At 45.9% G+C, this 16,428-nt stretch overlaps 1 protein-coding gene across 2 annotated transcripts; it reads right to left on the bottom strand.

The window, feature by feature from the left end:
- Positions 1–1,389: 1,389 nt before the first annotated feature.
- Positions 1,390–16,428, bottom strand: DMRT3 (doublesex and mab-3 related transcription factor 3). Of its 2 annotated transcripts, XM_028494309.1 has the most exons (3): positions 15,978–16,428; positions 2,873–3,863; positions 1,390–1,467 (listed from the first exon to the last, which is right to left on the bottom strand). In XM_028494309.1, exons 1-2 carry the CDS (start codon positions 16,426–16,428, stop codon positions 2,899–2,901), a joined length of 1,416 nt encoding a protein of 471 aa, XP_028350110.1. In that variant the 3' UTR covers positions 1,390–1,467; positions 2,873–2,898. The 2 variants fall into 2 exon arrangements, with proteins under 2 accessions (XP_028350110.1, XP_007129258.2); XM_007129196.3 differs by lacking the exon at positions 1,390–1,467 and having other exon boundaries at positions 2,774–3,863.

The raw sequence follows: 16,428 nt of genomic DNA, 5'->3' as shown, positions 1-16,428 counted from the left end.
TTTTTTAAAAAAAAAAGAATTACCTGGAAAGGATGGTAAAAATGTAGGAGCTTAGGCTACAGGGATTCTGAACTCAACAAGTGGGGCCCAGGAATCTAAACTAGAGACTAAGTATCGGGTGCCTGGACCACACTTTGAGACAAACTGCTGCAGGACAACACGACCAGCCCACCCGCCATCATATCAAAGATGAACAAAGCATTTACTGTAAGACTAGCAGGGGAAAGGGGCACTGTGGTTTAATAGGAATTAACTTTCTATAAGCCTGGCCTGACTCAACCACAAGCATACAGCCAAGGACCCAGATATTTTGTGTGACAGATGGGATTTAACTAGGAACTGGTTGATGTTGTTTTCCTCTTTTCATCCAGATGTTGAGTTTCCTGTGAAAGAGTGACTGAGTGCCCATGGGCAGAGGAGTGTTCATTTCCCTTGAATTCTTACATGCCAACTGTAGCAGGATGGTCTTTGAGCGCTGAGCTAGAATCTAAGAGGTTTTGCCCCTTTAACCAGAGGGGCCTCCAGCTGTCAGGACTGCAGAGGAAGCAAAACTGAATGCAGGAAGCAGGACATAGGATCTTAACAACCAATTTTTCCCTCTGACCCCGCACCACACTTACCGCACCGAAACAAACATATCTTGCTTCAGAAGTACACTGAGGATCAAACATACCTGTAGTAGCCCAGAAATAAGCTGTCTTATAGGCAGTTCCATTTCGCTGGCCATTGGAAAAAGAGGGCAAGGACTTTGATGATCTGTGGGCAAAATCAAGCTGTCAGGATACCATATCTTAAGCCGTTTTGCTCAATCCAGATCACTCAACCTGAAGATAGGACAGATTTTATAGCACTGTCATCTCATATGGAATCTGTTATCATTGTTGCTTGTTAGATAAATATAGATGAACTTTTGAAGATACCTTTGAAAATACATTTTTGCTAGGTAGGCCCAGACATTAGCCCATCACTACCATATAAAATGTCCTGGACATGTATTTTTAGAATCAGGGGTCACATTATTCTCCTCTCCAGCCCCTCACTAAAATATAACCTTAACAACAAATCATATTTAAACACTCTGGGATGTAACCATGTCAACTAAATACACATTAGTCCAACTAATATAAGGAATTTTTCCCCTCAATGATTTCTCATTCCAAAGGTGCCCAGCAGAAATAAAAGTGAGATTTTGTTCGTTTGTTTGTTTTAAATATGTTTTCCTCCTGGGACCCATGCAAGGGCGGTGGGCACCTGACATCAGCTCCTGTTCCCATTGAGGGAGAAGCACCTCAGGCCAAGAGGATTTGCCCTTCTTCCTCTCAGAATGAAGATCTCTTCGAGACTTATTCTTGTGCTGGGAGGTCTCTCTGCATCCTTGTCATGTAGAGGCTTTCACTTATTTTCTTTCCCTTCCACATTCATAAGTTTATTGTCTGACCTGGGCAGTCATCTTTCCTCTCCAGCATTCTGAAGAAAGGAGTAAGAAGTGGTTGGTGTGGGCACCACTGCACATTATTGTTCTAAAACTCACTTTTAAAAATATCTGAGCAAGAAGTTTGCCATATACAGGAGCCGCCCCCCCCAAAATGCTTTTTAAATGAAGGGGAAAAGCCCTGTTTTCCAAAGTTTTGTGGTGGTCATCCCCCAAAACCAGAATGGCATCTTCTCCAAGTGAGAATGAGGGAATCCACTTCTTCATCCTGAATGCAAATAGGAGTATATACTGAACTTAATAGGAGTAATTGCTCTCATTGATGGAGTACTTTCTCTGCGTCAGGTACCGTGCTATGCACTTTGCTTACTTTCCACACTGTAGATGTTTTCATTTTTACTTTGTTTTTAATGAGATTCTCCATCATATAATCCCTGCTGTCTTGGACTCAACGGGCAGGTAACTCGGACAATAACATACAAAGAGCGTCCTGTTACATGTAGTAGGCACTCAATAATTATCTGCTGAAGAAACAAATAAGCGGATGGAGGGACTGAATTAACTCTATTCTTGAAAAATAAATTCTGTCTTTCTGAACGCAGCCCCCAAACTTTGCCATTCATATTTCTCAAGGGACACCGCATTTAACTGAAGCCTTGATCCATGCACTGGTAAGTAGCTTTAATATCAAGTTTCTATTTTTAGAGATCCTCTTTCCATAAGTAGAAATGACATAAACCAAGATCATCTCCTTAGTTTATTTTTTTTCTAGAGTCCTTAGCATGCTACATTAACCTGACAAAGCTTAATCTTGTGCTCATTTCACAATACATTTCATGCAGTTCACAGCTGTGATTGGCTTTACACTGACATTGACATTACACATTTCGATTCAGCCATGTGAAAAGAATAATTCTTAATGGAGTTTGTCTCTGAAGACTGTCCAAGCTTAAATAAGCATGGGAGCAGTTCACTCTATTAAGTGCAGTCTCTCCTTAAAATGCAAGAAGGATTTTTAGCATAGGAGTGTAAGGTCCCTGTTTACAGTCCGTTTGCAACCGAATCACTGCCTTTAGGTTTCACATATCCTAAGGAATCCTCTTTTACAAAATTTCATTCAAGTATACTATTTTATTGAACATTCCAGGCTGAGTTTAGGGGCAAGGCTGACCTTCAGCTCTACATCCCCAAATAAATCTTCCATGGGCCCAAGGCCTTCCCAAGACTATTCTCTTTTACAACGAACATTCAGCACTAAAGCCACAGAGCAGAGCTATTTGGCATTTTCCAGTGAAGTGCAAGAAATTAAATAAGTTATGTTTTTATTGCTAAGGTATAGAATCAAGCACAGTCACTTGGTGAAACAGAAGGAAAAGGTATACACGGGAGGTGGCCTCTCCTCAAGGGGGGGCCAGGGTTCAAATGCACAGAAACTGTCACCTGGTCACCGCCCATCGGGTAGCACTTTAAGATGATGTGTTGAGTATTCTAGAGTCTGAGGAGTCAGACCTCTCGTCGTAGTCGTCCTCGGCGTAAACGGACTGCTTTGACACGATGGGACACCCATCGTCAGGGATGGGGATCCGAGGGTCTTCGGGGACACGGGCGGGGAGGACAGGTGAGCTTCTGAAGACGCTGGTAGAGTTAGTGGGGAAAGGGCTGACGTACTGGGACCTCAGCTGGTACTGTTGCTGCAACGTCATGGTGTTCCACAGGGTGACATCGTTGGGCAGAAAGGGGCTCGACTGGTTTCTCGCCAAAGTATTCCTCAGCATCAGAGGGTACCGGGGGGGCTGAGGGAACGGGTGCTGCAGGGGCACGGCCAGGGGGTTGGGGACCATGTTACTGGAGTCGGCGGAAAACCTCAACGTGTCTGGGACTCTGAAGGCCGAGCCCACGGACCATTTGGAAGAGGAGATGGGGTAGGAGCTCAAGGTGTGTTCGAAGATGTGCCCATTGGAGGGCAGCACCAGGCCCTCGGGCTCTGCCGCAGTTCGGTCCGCGGCCAAGCTGGAGGAGCGGCTGGAGAGCAGGACCTCCACGGCGCTCACCAGGTCGCCCCCGCAGCCCTTCAGGATCAGCTCGAGCACCGTGGGCTTCTGGTTGGGGAATATTTTTTTTAACACTTCCAGGGGCGGTCTGTTGGCTTTCAAGCTGAAGGGCAGAGACACGGTCCCCGAGGGGCCCTCGATCAGGAGGTGATTCTGCTCCCCGGGGTACTTGGGGCTGTCGGGTCGGCTCTCGGAGCTGCCTCCGTTCTTCTGGACCGCGTACCCCCCTTCGTCCACCGACACTATCTCGGGGCTCTCCGGCGTGAAGCAGCCCTTACTTTTGGCCACGTCCGGGGAGCTCCTCTGGTCCGTGTCTTTGTCGCTGAAGGTCTCAGTGGTGTCCGCTGTGCTGCTGTCCCCGAGTCGTTCTTCAGTCAAATCTGAAAAGCAGAGAACAGCTGGGTTAATCCTTTCCTGGTGTGTGTAAAGGGGAACAGATGTGCTCAGGAGAGGGCCCTACATGGGCTTTCTGGAAGGGGAACTGCTTCCCTGTGGGTTATAACATACTGCAAGCCTTAAAAATATCCAAACTGTGTTACTGGCAAATGGGAAAAAAAATACCTGAAAATAAAGATCTAGAAATTGGAGTGATTTCTCAGAATGGTGTGTGCAGGGAAGCTTGCCTTCAACACAGAACGGAAACACGATACCTACAAGCACAGATGTGGCTGTCTAGCACTAACAATCTAAATAGGGGCCAGGCTGGGGATAAACACCATCCAGGGAAGAACAGGAAAATGAACTCAGGCTTGTCTTCTGGCCCCTCTTCTGCAAATGAGGTGGCCGGTGTCATTCAAGGACATTAACAGCTGGTGCACGACGCATATACCCATGGGAAATTTTAATATTTTAAATCCATTTTCCCATAGGCAGATTTTGTGTCAAATGTCTTATGAACTAGTCGTCAGTATGTTTCATCAGGATACCATGTACAATAACTAGTCGATATGACTGCCAGAGTGAAATGGGCAGCCTCTATACATTGAAATTTTTCTTAAAAGCCCACTCAAGGTCCTGGCAGACTTGGTTGCCTATAGCCCACACTAGAGGGCAAGCAAAACCAGCTGTGAAATCTGGATGTGGGACACGCTGCAGAGAGAAAGAAGGAAATGGCTGGAGAAGGCTTGTGAAACTGCCAGGGAGCAAGATCCACCAGTGAAGCAGTGCGTCCATAACTCCCGGACATGGGCTGCAAGAAGCAGACAGGTTTTCATGAACTGTTTCATTATTAAAGTTCATGGAGAGAACTTCAAGATACCTTCCTGAACTGTATTAAAAGAAGAGAGAAACAAAACAAAACGCTTCCCAAATAAAACAGAGATTTGCCGTGAAGTAAACCAGTTGCAAAAATAACATTTTGACCTAAGACATCACCTCCCCCACAAGGGCTAGTATTACGGTGCTAAACAGGCAGAAAGGAAGGAAGGATGGAAGGAAGAAGTAAATAAGTAAGACTGGTCTGCTTGCAGAAGTAGGTTCTAAGAGATCTTAATAATAAAGAAACAAATTCTTTATTAACAAGCTATATGCGAGTGGATTTTTATCCACTTCCCTGCCTGAATAGCCTCATTGTCGCCTTCTCAGTGGGCACACCTGATTATGTGTAGATAGCCAGCTGGTGAAATTTCATCAAAGCAGCTTCTAAAATCCATCTCCTCCTATTTGTTGTTGTTTATTTTAAAACCCTTAAACAGGGACTTCCCTGGTGGCACAGTGGTTAAGAATCCACCTGCCAATGCAGGGCACATGGGTTCAATCCCTGGTCTGGGAAGATCCTACATGCTGTGGAACAACTAAGCCCATGCGCCACAACTACTGAGCCTGCGCTCTGGAGCCCATAAGCCACAACTACTGAAGCCCGCGCGCCTAGAGCCCGTGCTCCACAACAAGAGACGCCTCCACAATGAGAAGCCCACGCACCGCAACGAAGAGTAGCCCCCGCTCGCCGCAACCAGAGAAAGCCTGCGCGCAGCAACAAAGACCCAACGCAGCCAGAAATAAAGAAAATTAATTTATTTTAAAAGATAAATAAAAAGCCTTAAACAGAGGCCCATTTATGAGCATTCTTCTAATATGGGATGTACCTTAATTACAATTGAAAAACAAAACTGATTCTTCACAAAGCAATGAATATGTCCTAGGCATAAATAAATACTTTAAGAAATTCTTGGGCTTCCCTGGTGGCTTGGTGGTTGAGAGTCCGCCTGCCGATGCAGGGGACACGGGTTCGTGCCCGGGTCCGGGAAGATCCCACATGCCGCGGAGCGGCTGGGCCCGTGAGCCATGGCCGCTGAGCCTGCGCGTCCGGAGCCTGTGCTCCGCAACGGGAGAGGCCACAACAGTGAGAGGCCCGCATACAGCAAAAAAAAAAAAAAAAAAAAAAAAAAAGAAATTCTTAAACTATATCAGTGAAACTTTCAATTATAAATCTGATACAAATTCGTAGTTGTCCCAAATTTGCATTTTATGTACACTGCTTCTTTTTCCAGTACAAAATATCAAGTGTCCATGTGGGGATCATTTGCAGCCCACACACAAGAAGCCGTTTTTGCTTTCTGTAACAACTCTGGGATATGCACAAAACACCTATTTTTGCAAGAGAAATTTGACATATCCTCTCCTGCAACTTCCTAGGACTGGAATCCCAGTTTTTACCCCATGGATTAATGTGGTATTTGTCCTTGATCCCAACGAGAAAAACAGCAACAAAAAAGCTTCCATAACTTCATATTCTACTCAGCTAGACCTGCCTACATTTTCCTGACTCAGGACCCCACGCCTACCTCTTGGTGTTACTCTATCGTTAAACACTTGACAATAAATAAGCGGACAGTGACAGTATGTTAACTCAGCACTGAACTCAACACACAATTGGATCTTAGCCCCTGCTCAGTGGAGCTTGGGAAAACAAGTCAAATACTCTCCTGGGGAAAATATGGACATAAAATAATGTTTTAAATACTGTGCTCCTCTAAACAGTTTTCTGATTTCTTTAGCTTTCATTACCTACTATTGTCAGTATCAAGTACTTGTATTGCTGTAACCTGCAAGACAATGAGGAAAACAGAATACAGGGTGGAAAATACCAGGAGGTATAAGACTGGCCCCTAACTTGTGGAATTTATTACCAAGTTGGGGAAATAAGACGCATGTGCAAGGGGGAAAGCAAACACAACCAGGCAGAATTTGCTAAGCAGCAAATATGCACACATGGAACACGAATGTTCATAGCAGCATTATCCACAAAAGCCAAAGAGTGGAAGCAACCAAGTGTCCATCAAAGATGGATGAAAGGATAAACATGTGGTCCATTCATATAATGGAATATTATTCAGCCTCAAAAAGGAATGAAATTCTCACACATGCTACAATGTGGATGAATCATGCTAAGCGAAATAAGGCAGACACAAAAGGACAAATATTCTATGATTCCACTTATATAACGTACCTAGAATAGGCAAACTCATAGTGACAGAAAGTAAAATGGTATTACCAGGGGCTAGGGCGGGGTTAAGGGGGACTTACTGTCTAATGGGTACTGAGTTTCAGTTAGGGATGATGAAAAAGTTCTGAAAATGGAAAGTGGTGATGGCCACACAACATTGTGAAAATACTTAAAGCCACTATATTGTGTCCCTAAAAAAAGGTTAAAATAGTAAATTTTATGTTATGTATATTTTACCACAATGAAAAAGTGAAAGAAATAAGATACACAGTGTCATAGCAATACAGGGGATGGTGGGTTGTTGGTTTTTTTTTAAAGCAAGGAACAACTGGTTCTTCTAGGAAGCAAAAAGGTATGTAAGTACAGCTAAAAAGCTCTGATTGTGATATTTTTAAAAGAAATAAAATACCTTCCCATTTTAAGAGGTAACTTTTCCCCACTCTGGATGAGCTGCAAACACCGAAGACATTTGGGGAAAATGCTTCGAGCTCTATTACCAGGTTTAGTCTTCCACAGAATGCTTTAGACGCCAGAAGAAAGTGATTCAAAGGGCAGAAGTTTAGCCAAAAGGGAACTAAGAAATGATGTTCTGGCTAATCTGACATATCTACCATTATGAAAATGTAGTATTTTTTTCAAGATGGTAAAGGACATACTGTCCCAATCAACTGGATAGTGGACGGCAGGACTATAAATCAGACAATACAAAATTTAACTTGTGAACCTATTTTCCTGATCTGCAGAACAGGCCACAGTAGACTCCTCTATGATCGGCAGCTTGTTCACCAATTGTGAACCCCTAGACTGCATGAGGCCTCTTTCATATTTTCTTGTGCTACCCTTTGCACCTGACATTGCGACATCCCCAGGGCAGCAAGAGCTTCTGGTGGCTTCTCAAAGAGTGTGGTGGATTGTGCTGATTCATCCACACTTTCTCTCTGCACATTTCTGGGTTGATCAGCCTCTCCAAAGGGGTGGGCAGGCTATGGCCAAAAAGTGAGAAAATCTAACCGGATGTCACAGGAATCAAATCTACAAATTCAGAAAATTCCAACCAACTGAGTTCAGCACTGTTTATACTGTACTCAAAGGGGAGACAGAAGCCACTGAATGAAGCAGTGAGTGGGACACACCCATGGTGTCCACAACCCAGACAACATCTAAGGCTGTTAGGGATTCAGAACCGGGCAAGGGAAGACTAGCCTCTCACCTTGTACCAAGAATAACTCCTTACCCAGCGATAATTTCTAAAGGTCAGAACATACGAGCCCTGCAAATTTATGGTGTCAAGTACTGGTTGTATTGCTGTGCCTAAACTAGAAGTATTGTAAATTATTGCCATAAATACAGACTTTCACAAGTAATTATAGAGGGTGAGTTTTGGACCCAGTGATAAAGCGTAATTTAATAACAGGTGTTTCTTTACATCTGTAGATTTTTCCCTAAAGGAACTTTACAAATTGTTCCTGTTGGTTTAAAACACAAAGGCCTTTCGAGATATAGAAATGTGAAACTGCCAAGTAGCAAAATGAAAAAGGAAATACTCCCCAAATGTTTTAACCTCTTTCTTCTTGAAACTGACACCCTAATTCCTAGAACATTAAAAAGAATATATTTCAATTGATAATGTCTTCACTCCTAGTATATAGGTGCCAAAAGCCAAAAACTACTAGACTAAAAGTAGAAAGAAATCACTCTCATCTGATATTACAAACCAGTTACTGAAAGTGATATAATCTTCTATTTTTAAAGCTAAACATCTAGATATTTAAAAAATCTTACTAGATGTTCACTCTCCAATTTCATATTTTTCATGATGTAAGAAACACTCACAGCCATCCCTGAAATAAACTCTTCACAAGGGTAAAGATTTTCTTTTGAAAAAGTAGATACTCCATTGAGAAGGACACTTTTTCTATGGAAAACAATGCTCCCATTTCACAATATATCTATGCCATAAGATAGCCACAAGACCTTAAGGACAGAAAATGAACACCCACAGAAAAGTGACTTCCAATCTAAAATTACAGTTTGCAAATTTTAACTTTCTTCAGCGGATTTTTTTCATATGAAAATGAAGTTTAAAAAAAAAAAGTCCTAAGTATTCATTTGAAAGATTTTGAGGAAGCCTGCCACATATGCAAAACATTCTGCTCGTGATATGAAGATGAGTATCTTCCTCACTTAGGTGTGGGGGTCTTATCCATTCTTTCTAACTACGAAAATAAAATATAGCATACATCCAGAATAAAAACAAGAAAGCACTGGCATAGAGAGCGCTGCTTCCTAGTGCAAAAGTCACTGGACTTTTTTTTTTTCCTTTTGAAATCATGTCACGCATTTTGAAACATGGACTGTCACGCCCTCATCTGTTCACTTGAGCTTAGGGGAACATACCTCTCAATAACTGTTCCCTGATGGGTCGTTTTCAAAGTACACAAATCTTATAGCAATGGGCAGGAAGAACCCCAGCTGGATGGGGCTTCCAGAAAAGACCCCTGGCCAGTCAGAATTCAAACAGGAGACACGCTTTTTACATTTTCTGTTATCCTTATCTCGCACTAGAAATGCTGAATCATAAAAAAGTGAATGGGTGAAAACCCAACATACAGCAGGGAATGAACGTCAGTCTAAAATCTTTCCTTTTCTTCCGGGGGCTGGGGGGTGGGACCTTGTGAAAACTAAAAATACATAGTCATGTTTGCTTTTTAAAAATCATTAATGACACTGGCTTAGTAACATATGAAGAAATCAAGATGATTCCTGAGGACCAATATTTTGGCAGACATTGATATAGAAAGGGCTAGACTTAAGGAAGTATGGATTGCAACTGTGGACTTTGTAAGTCCTGCAAAAATTTAGTTTTGACCTCTTTCTTGACTCTGAAAGGAACACTTTTCAAGAAGCAGGAGGGAAATTACCTATAAATCTACAAGTGTTTGGTAGTTATAAAAATGCAACTGGCTACTTATTCATCCACCTATTTAAGAAATATCATTAAATCTTTCACTATGTGCCCATGCACTGTGCTAGGTAAGATTACACAGAGATGATCAAAGCATTTGCCTCTTGGCTACTGAGAGGCTTACAGTTTACTAAAGAATATTTTGCAAAATTTCCAAGTTATCTGTGCAGTGAGTTGTATTTTATATTGAAACACAGCAAGTAACCCAAAGGCCAGCAGCTGGGCAGACTGCTGTATTCATGGGAGGGAATGTTGCCGTAAACATTCACATATAAAGACCGTGAGTGGAACATCTACTGAACTAAACAAGTGATACTTAGCAGGGGAAACAAGCAGAACACTGATCCCAGCTTTGTAAAATTTAAGTCTGCCCAGTCACTGCAATCAAAAGAGATGAGAGATTTGGTAGAAAACCGATGTTCTGAATGTTAAGTTTTCCAGAATATTGTTATTCAGTAGTTGATTGTGCTTATTTTTTATAGCTGTTTAACTGTATAATAAAATGCAACAGAACAAAACACCTAGTTATGTTTCAGTTTCCCCTAGTTTCTTCAGAGAACAGTGGTTTGCAGTGACTCACTAAAGCCATGGGGGACTCTTGGGAGTGATGTGACAGGATCCCAAGGTGATGGGCTCTGCGATGACCAGTGATCCACCACTCAGGCCCCAACCTCTGTCACCAGCGCCCATGTAAACCCCAGTGCAAGGCCCACTGGGCCACCAGTCACATCACACTAGACTTGGGGGTCCAGGGACCCGAGTGACTAATGGCTGAGGGGCTGCAACAGGTTAAAAAGCTAAAGAAAGGAGAAAAGCTGGAGAAACGGAAGAGGCAAAGAAAGGGAAAGGAGAGGCAGGCAGGCACGTAGGTTTTCACTGGGTTCTGACTGCCTTCCTGTCAGGAAGAAGTCCAACATTTCCAGAAAGGGGCTCCAAGTCCTCCAGGGACGTTGATTTATGAAGATTTACTTCCTTTCCCTCTGTAAAGCTGTTAGCTGAAAGTGCTGACTGGCTGCAGCAAAGAATTTCTCATCAATGCTCTTTGATTGTATTTTGCAAACAAAATGCCTGTTGCTTGGTAACATTTCACTTGAGCCTGACCTTCCCCGAAAGTTATTGCTATCAGATTCGATTTACACTGTCCTCCTGTGATTACTGTAATCTTTTAAACCCGGGAGTTCATCCATCAGGGAAAAGAAGAGTAGGTTGTGTAAATCGAGAGCACGGCTATCCGCCAGATTTATAACCCAGAGGGGTGTGTTAGGTGGGGGGAGGTTCTGTCCTGGATGGCAGTGGAACTGTGGTTCCTAGACGTGGAAAACACTCCCGTTTTCCCGTCCACCCTGTGCTCAGATCCATAAGATGGACACCAGCGCCTCTCCGAGCCGGCCGGGGGCAGCTCGGGCTCCACAGGGAGAAAGAGGCTGGGAGACCCGCCAGAGCTACGCCCACCCCGAGGGGCGCCCCGAGTACTTTAGGGCTGGGCCCGCCCCGGAGGCCTAGGGTTGCCAGATAAAATAGCAGGATGCCCAGTTAAACCTGCGCTTAGCAAAAATCACAATGTTTCCGTACAAGTGTGCCCCATGCAATATTTGATATCCCTTTTTTCGTGTTTATTTGCAGTTTTTTTTTTGCTAAATCTGGCAACCAACCGAAGCAGGCGGGGTCTAACCCAGACCGCGGGGCTGAGCGCGAGTGGAAGGAGCCGCCGCAGCGGCGGTGCCGCGAGGATTGGGTGCAAGGGGACAGTGGCCCAGGGCGGCCGCAGGGGAGCCGCGAGCGCGCTGCTGCCACCGCACGGGCTTCCCCCGGCGTCCCATCCATCCCTGACCCGGCCCGGGGACCCTGAGCCGCCGCCCCGCACTTCCACTCGCTGCGCTCTCGGCTGCGCCGGGGCCCAAGGAGCCGGTCGGTAACTCGGCAACTCGCTGGGCGCCGGTGGGAAAGGCCCGGAGCTGTGAGCAACCCTGCGTCCGCCCTCCAGAGCCAGCCGTGGGTAAGGTTTAGGAGGAGATCAGTACGGTCTCGCTTCTTCCTTTTCGTTTGGTTGGTTTTTGCTTTTTAAAATGCAACTCTGAGTCAGGCCCCTCGGCCAAAATCAAAGCGTCTGAAATACCCAGACCCTGTTTTAAATTCGTAGCTACCCTTCATGAGTGACTCTGAGGTCTCTCCCACTTTTCCTTTGCTTCAGCCTCTAGTCGCAGAGAATTTCCCATCCTGGCCTGGACCAGTGTTCTGGCAACACTCATTATCCATGCAGGTGTGTGTCTCTTTTTTAAAAAATTAAAGTAAAATTTAAAACTAGGAAGCTGACCAGACAGGACCTAATCAAGCTGGAGCTGAAAAGCCCGGAGCAAGCATAAAGATGCTAGGAGGTGCCGGACAGGAGGTAAAATCAAACAAAGGCAGTTTTCCAAAATCTCCCAACTTCCCTTCCTATAGGTCTCTTGTTCTCTCCATTTCAGGAGAAATAAACAAGAAAGGAGACCCTACTTTCCTAGTTAATCCTGCTCTCTTACTCCTAATCAAATACGATGTTTTAGATTTCTTTTCCTTTAAGAAATTTTTAAACAACTTGTTTACGTATTTACTTTGATGGCAGATGTAAACCTAGGAAGAATCTGTAGCCCCAGCCCTTTCCTCTGGCAGCCTGAGGACACCCAGGCCACTCTCCTGGAGGAAGAGTAGGGTGTGGGGGAGGGAGCCAAACAGAGGAATGTAACTTCAGCCTCTCACCTTGGTCGTGACCCCTAACTTTCCTCAGCTCTACAGCCCAGGCCCTGAAAGGCTGGCTTGGCTGGTTGAGGCTGCTGACTCAGATACTCTTTAAGAGCTGAAAGGTGTTCAAGCTTTCCAAGGTATTTTCCTGACGGGAAGGAGGGGGGAGTGAAGAGGAAATGAAAGAGAAACGCATCAATAGGATAGATTTAAAGGAGCTTAGACTAGAATTTGGGGCTCAATCAAAATCTAATAATTCCAGGCCAGTCGTAGATGATAATCTAGGAGCAGGGGAAATGTACACCCAAAACAGGAAAAAAAAAAAAAAAAAAAAGCTTTAATCCATTGCTAGAAGTAATAACCTGAGAATATGAAAATTCTCCTTACAACCACCTCCGCATTAAAAGGGATGTTAAACATGATACACCGTTAGATAAAACAATCCCTGTTCCTTTAAAGAATCGGAAACAGAATTTGGGAAAGAAATTTCTTCCACCTACAAAACTGAGTCTTGGTATTAATGTTGCTCCCTGAACTGGGTGTTTTTTTCTGCAGCGGTGCCCAGCAAACATTCCCTTCTCTAGGGCGTGTACTTTTCACAAGGATTTCTGGAGAGGGGGAAAGACTCTGTGTGTTTGTGCACTTGCATTTGGAGCCAACAAAAAAGGCAAATGTCTCCACAGCTATGTACTAAAGAGACCAACCACGTTTTTGACACTGAAATCACAAAGAAACAAATCTCCATAAATCACCAGCAGATATTTAGAGATTCCTAATGGTCTGTGAACTTACTGTACATGTAACTTACTACCATTCAAACAGAGCTTCATTTACTTCTCTACATAGTGAGCTACTTGCCCAGGACCATATCTGACAAGCTTCTCAATATGCATGGTATGTAACATACAAATACATCATAAGAATAACTGCCAGAAAAGGAAAAATACATACAGTCCCATTCAGGCAATTTTCCCTAACTTAAAACCCAAATGGGCTTTCTCTGTACAAAGCATTGCATAGAACCGATCCACTTGTATACTTGCCTTCCTAATGGAAAACAATTATCTATTCCTTTCCTGCCCTCTCTCGCCATCATCGGATTGGTGACTGGTTTTTTGTTGGTGTTCAATGGAATTATGGGGTCGAACCAATTGAAAGAAGAAAACAAAAGTTACATAAATAAATATGCAGGGTATGCATTAGGACCTGAGCATCTGATCCCTGATAGCTTAGGCCCCCAAAGCCATCACTCTGACCTTTTCTAGTGGTAAATCCTATTCTTCTTTGCAATTACTTGTTTTCATTTTGAAAGGCTCAGGTCATCCCAGAATACTTAGTTCAGAGTAAAAGAGAGAGCACCAGGTCTGGTTTGTCCAGTTGCAGCCTCCCCCTCCTATTCTCCCCAAGCGTGTAACCTTCTGCAACTGAGGCTGCTGCCTGGTCTTTCTGCCTGCCCCAAACTCCCCGCCTCCCAGGGTTACTTTTGGTTTTGTGACTCTTTAGAAACCCTGGACTCTGGCTATCCCAAAGAATGGTTAGAACAGCACACAATGTGAAAAGAATCCCCTCTTGGACAGGGACCCCAGAACCCAAAGCACTATTACACGGGTGCTGCTGGGCAGGTGGCCACTGTAAGATGCTACCACTGTCACGAACTCAAAACTCCTGACCTAGTGTTGGGGGAAATCGAGACAGAGGAACTGGAAATGGAAAGGTTAAGAAAAGTTACTGGCATGGAGAACTGAGACAAAATTCTCCTAGTTACCTGCTCTAACTTAAAGGAGAAAAACAAAAAGAATGTTCTTTCTCCGCCCCCCTCCTAGTCCTCTGTGACAAATCTATAAATATGAAGAGATCACACTGACAAAAGAGAGTCAACTGGGAGTGGGCGGACATTACTCAGGGAAATGCTTATATTCTACCTTGGATTAAACATCCACAAAATCCATGTTCAGTAAACTCACTTCCGTCCTTAAAATACCCAGTTCTGCTCTTCCCATAAGATGTTCTCAGAGCTTCAGATCTGGAGAGTATAACAGCAAGAGGGCAGCAGGACTGCACCTGCCAGGCTGCCTACCAACTCACCCCCAGTGTTTCCCTGGCTCCACACAGCAGTGTGGTGCTCCTGAAAGCCTCTCTCCAAGAGCCAGAGGTACAGTCTTTTTTGGGGTGGGGGGAGACTGGGGGTAGGCAGAAGCTCTACCATTAGTTCCACCCACAGGAGGGCTTTGGGCCTTACAGGGCCTTCCATCTCTGAATTCCAGCATACCCCTCAACCCCCTCCCTGAGAAGATGGGCTTTTTTCCTTTGTACATCTGCCCCAGTGAAAGGGAAAGACCAAACACCTGTCCACAGAATTCCAAGAGCTTAAAATCAAAGGAGCCCTTGGGCTGGGCAGGATGGTAAAGTAGACATTCTCCAGGAGGAAAGGCTCCACTGGGGTTTGCAAAGCTTTGGAGGCCTGAAGGAGGGAACCAGATGGAAAGGTGAGGGGAGGAATCTGCCCACCTCCAGGGCTCAGGGCAGACCCATGCTCTCTAAAGCACAGCAGAGGAGGAGAGGGGAGGGGAGAGGAGAGGACAGGAGGAGGCCCAGGCCCACCTAGAACTGTGGAAAGGACTCTCCAGGGCTGGCCTTCCTCACTGTAGGTCGTTTTGTCTCTGTTTCTTTAAAACCACGGAGACTGCTGAGGGCTGCCTGCGGAATGGTGTTAAAGGACGTGAGCAATTCTGCAAAAGGAGTTGATTGACTCTGGGCGCACTAGATTCTGAGTCCCCACTATCAGTTTGGGGGCCTTTCTGGCCCTTGTTTACTATTGCTTCTAAACAGAGCTTCTTTCAACAGACTGCAAGAGGCTGGAGGCCACAGTAGGCTACTAGAAAGGCTTCGGGTTCGTTCAAATTCCCCGGGGGCCGAGAAAAACACCCAGAGTCATCCAAGCCTTGGGCCTTGGCTCCTTCCTCGCACCTACCCATCCCAACCTCCAAATGCGAGGCCCTCTAAAGCCCTTGGCAAGAAAGCCCGGCCGCATGGTGGTGTGTGTGCCCACGCGGATTTTAATTTGGTCCTGTCTCGACCTCTTTATTTACCCGTCCCCCTTTAACCTGGGGAAGGCACTTGGCGAGCCCGAGGCGCCTTTCCCGTGGGCGCCTGGGTTCACCTCCTACCTCGCCGGGTCCAGACCGAAGATCGCTTCTGCCGAGAGAGTAAGGACCGGCTCGGCTGGAGTTGGGGCGTTAGGCCGGGCCGGGCCGGGCCATCTTCCCAAAAACTCGCCTCCGAGCCTCCCAGCCAAAGCTGCAATAGCCGCTTCGAAGTGTTTTCGCCCACGCGCGGGGCCCGGCCCGGCACCGCAGCTGCTCTTACCTGGCTTGGCGAGCTGCGCCTGCAGCGCCCCAGGCTGGGGCTCCGCGGCCCAGCGCAGCGCGGCGGCAGCAGCCAACTCCACAGCAGGGCGCGGCGGCGGTGGCTGAGACGGCTGCGAGGTCGGCGGCGGGGGGGCAGAAGTGGCGTCTCCCGGCGGCGGGGGTCCCGGCAGGGCGCGCATTGAGTCGGGGATGAGGCTCTCGAGGCTCTCGTTGGCCTGCTGCCTGCGCAGCGCCACCTGCGCCGCCATGACCCGCTGCCGCTCGATGATAAGGATGCACTTCTCACAGGTGCAGTCTTTGAAGCGGCAGTAGCGTTTGTGGCCCTTGAGCCAGGACAGCACGCCGTGGTTGCGGCAGCGCGCGCACTTCGGCGTGCGCTGCAAGGGCGCCCGCGGCGGCTGCGACACCGGGCCGCCCATGTACAGGTAGGGAGAGCCGTAGCCGTTCAT

Source organism: Physeter macrocephalus, chromosome 9 (assembly GCF_002837175.3).
Source record: "Physeter macrocephalus isolate SW-GA chromosome 9, ASM283717v5, whole genome shotgun sequence".
Classification (NCBI taxonomy): Eukaryota; Metazoa; Chordata; class Mammalia; order Artiodactyla; family Physeteridae; genus Physeter; species Physeter macrocephalus.
The sequence above is the reverse complement of the archived record's forward strand: the minus strand, read 5'-3'. Positions and strand labels throughout refer to the sequence as shown.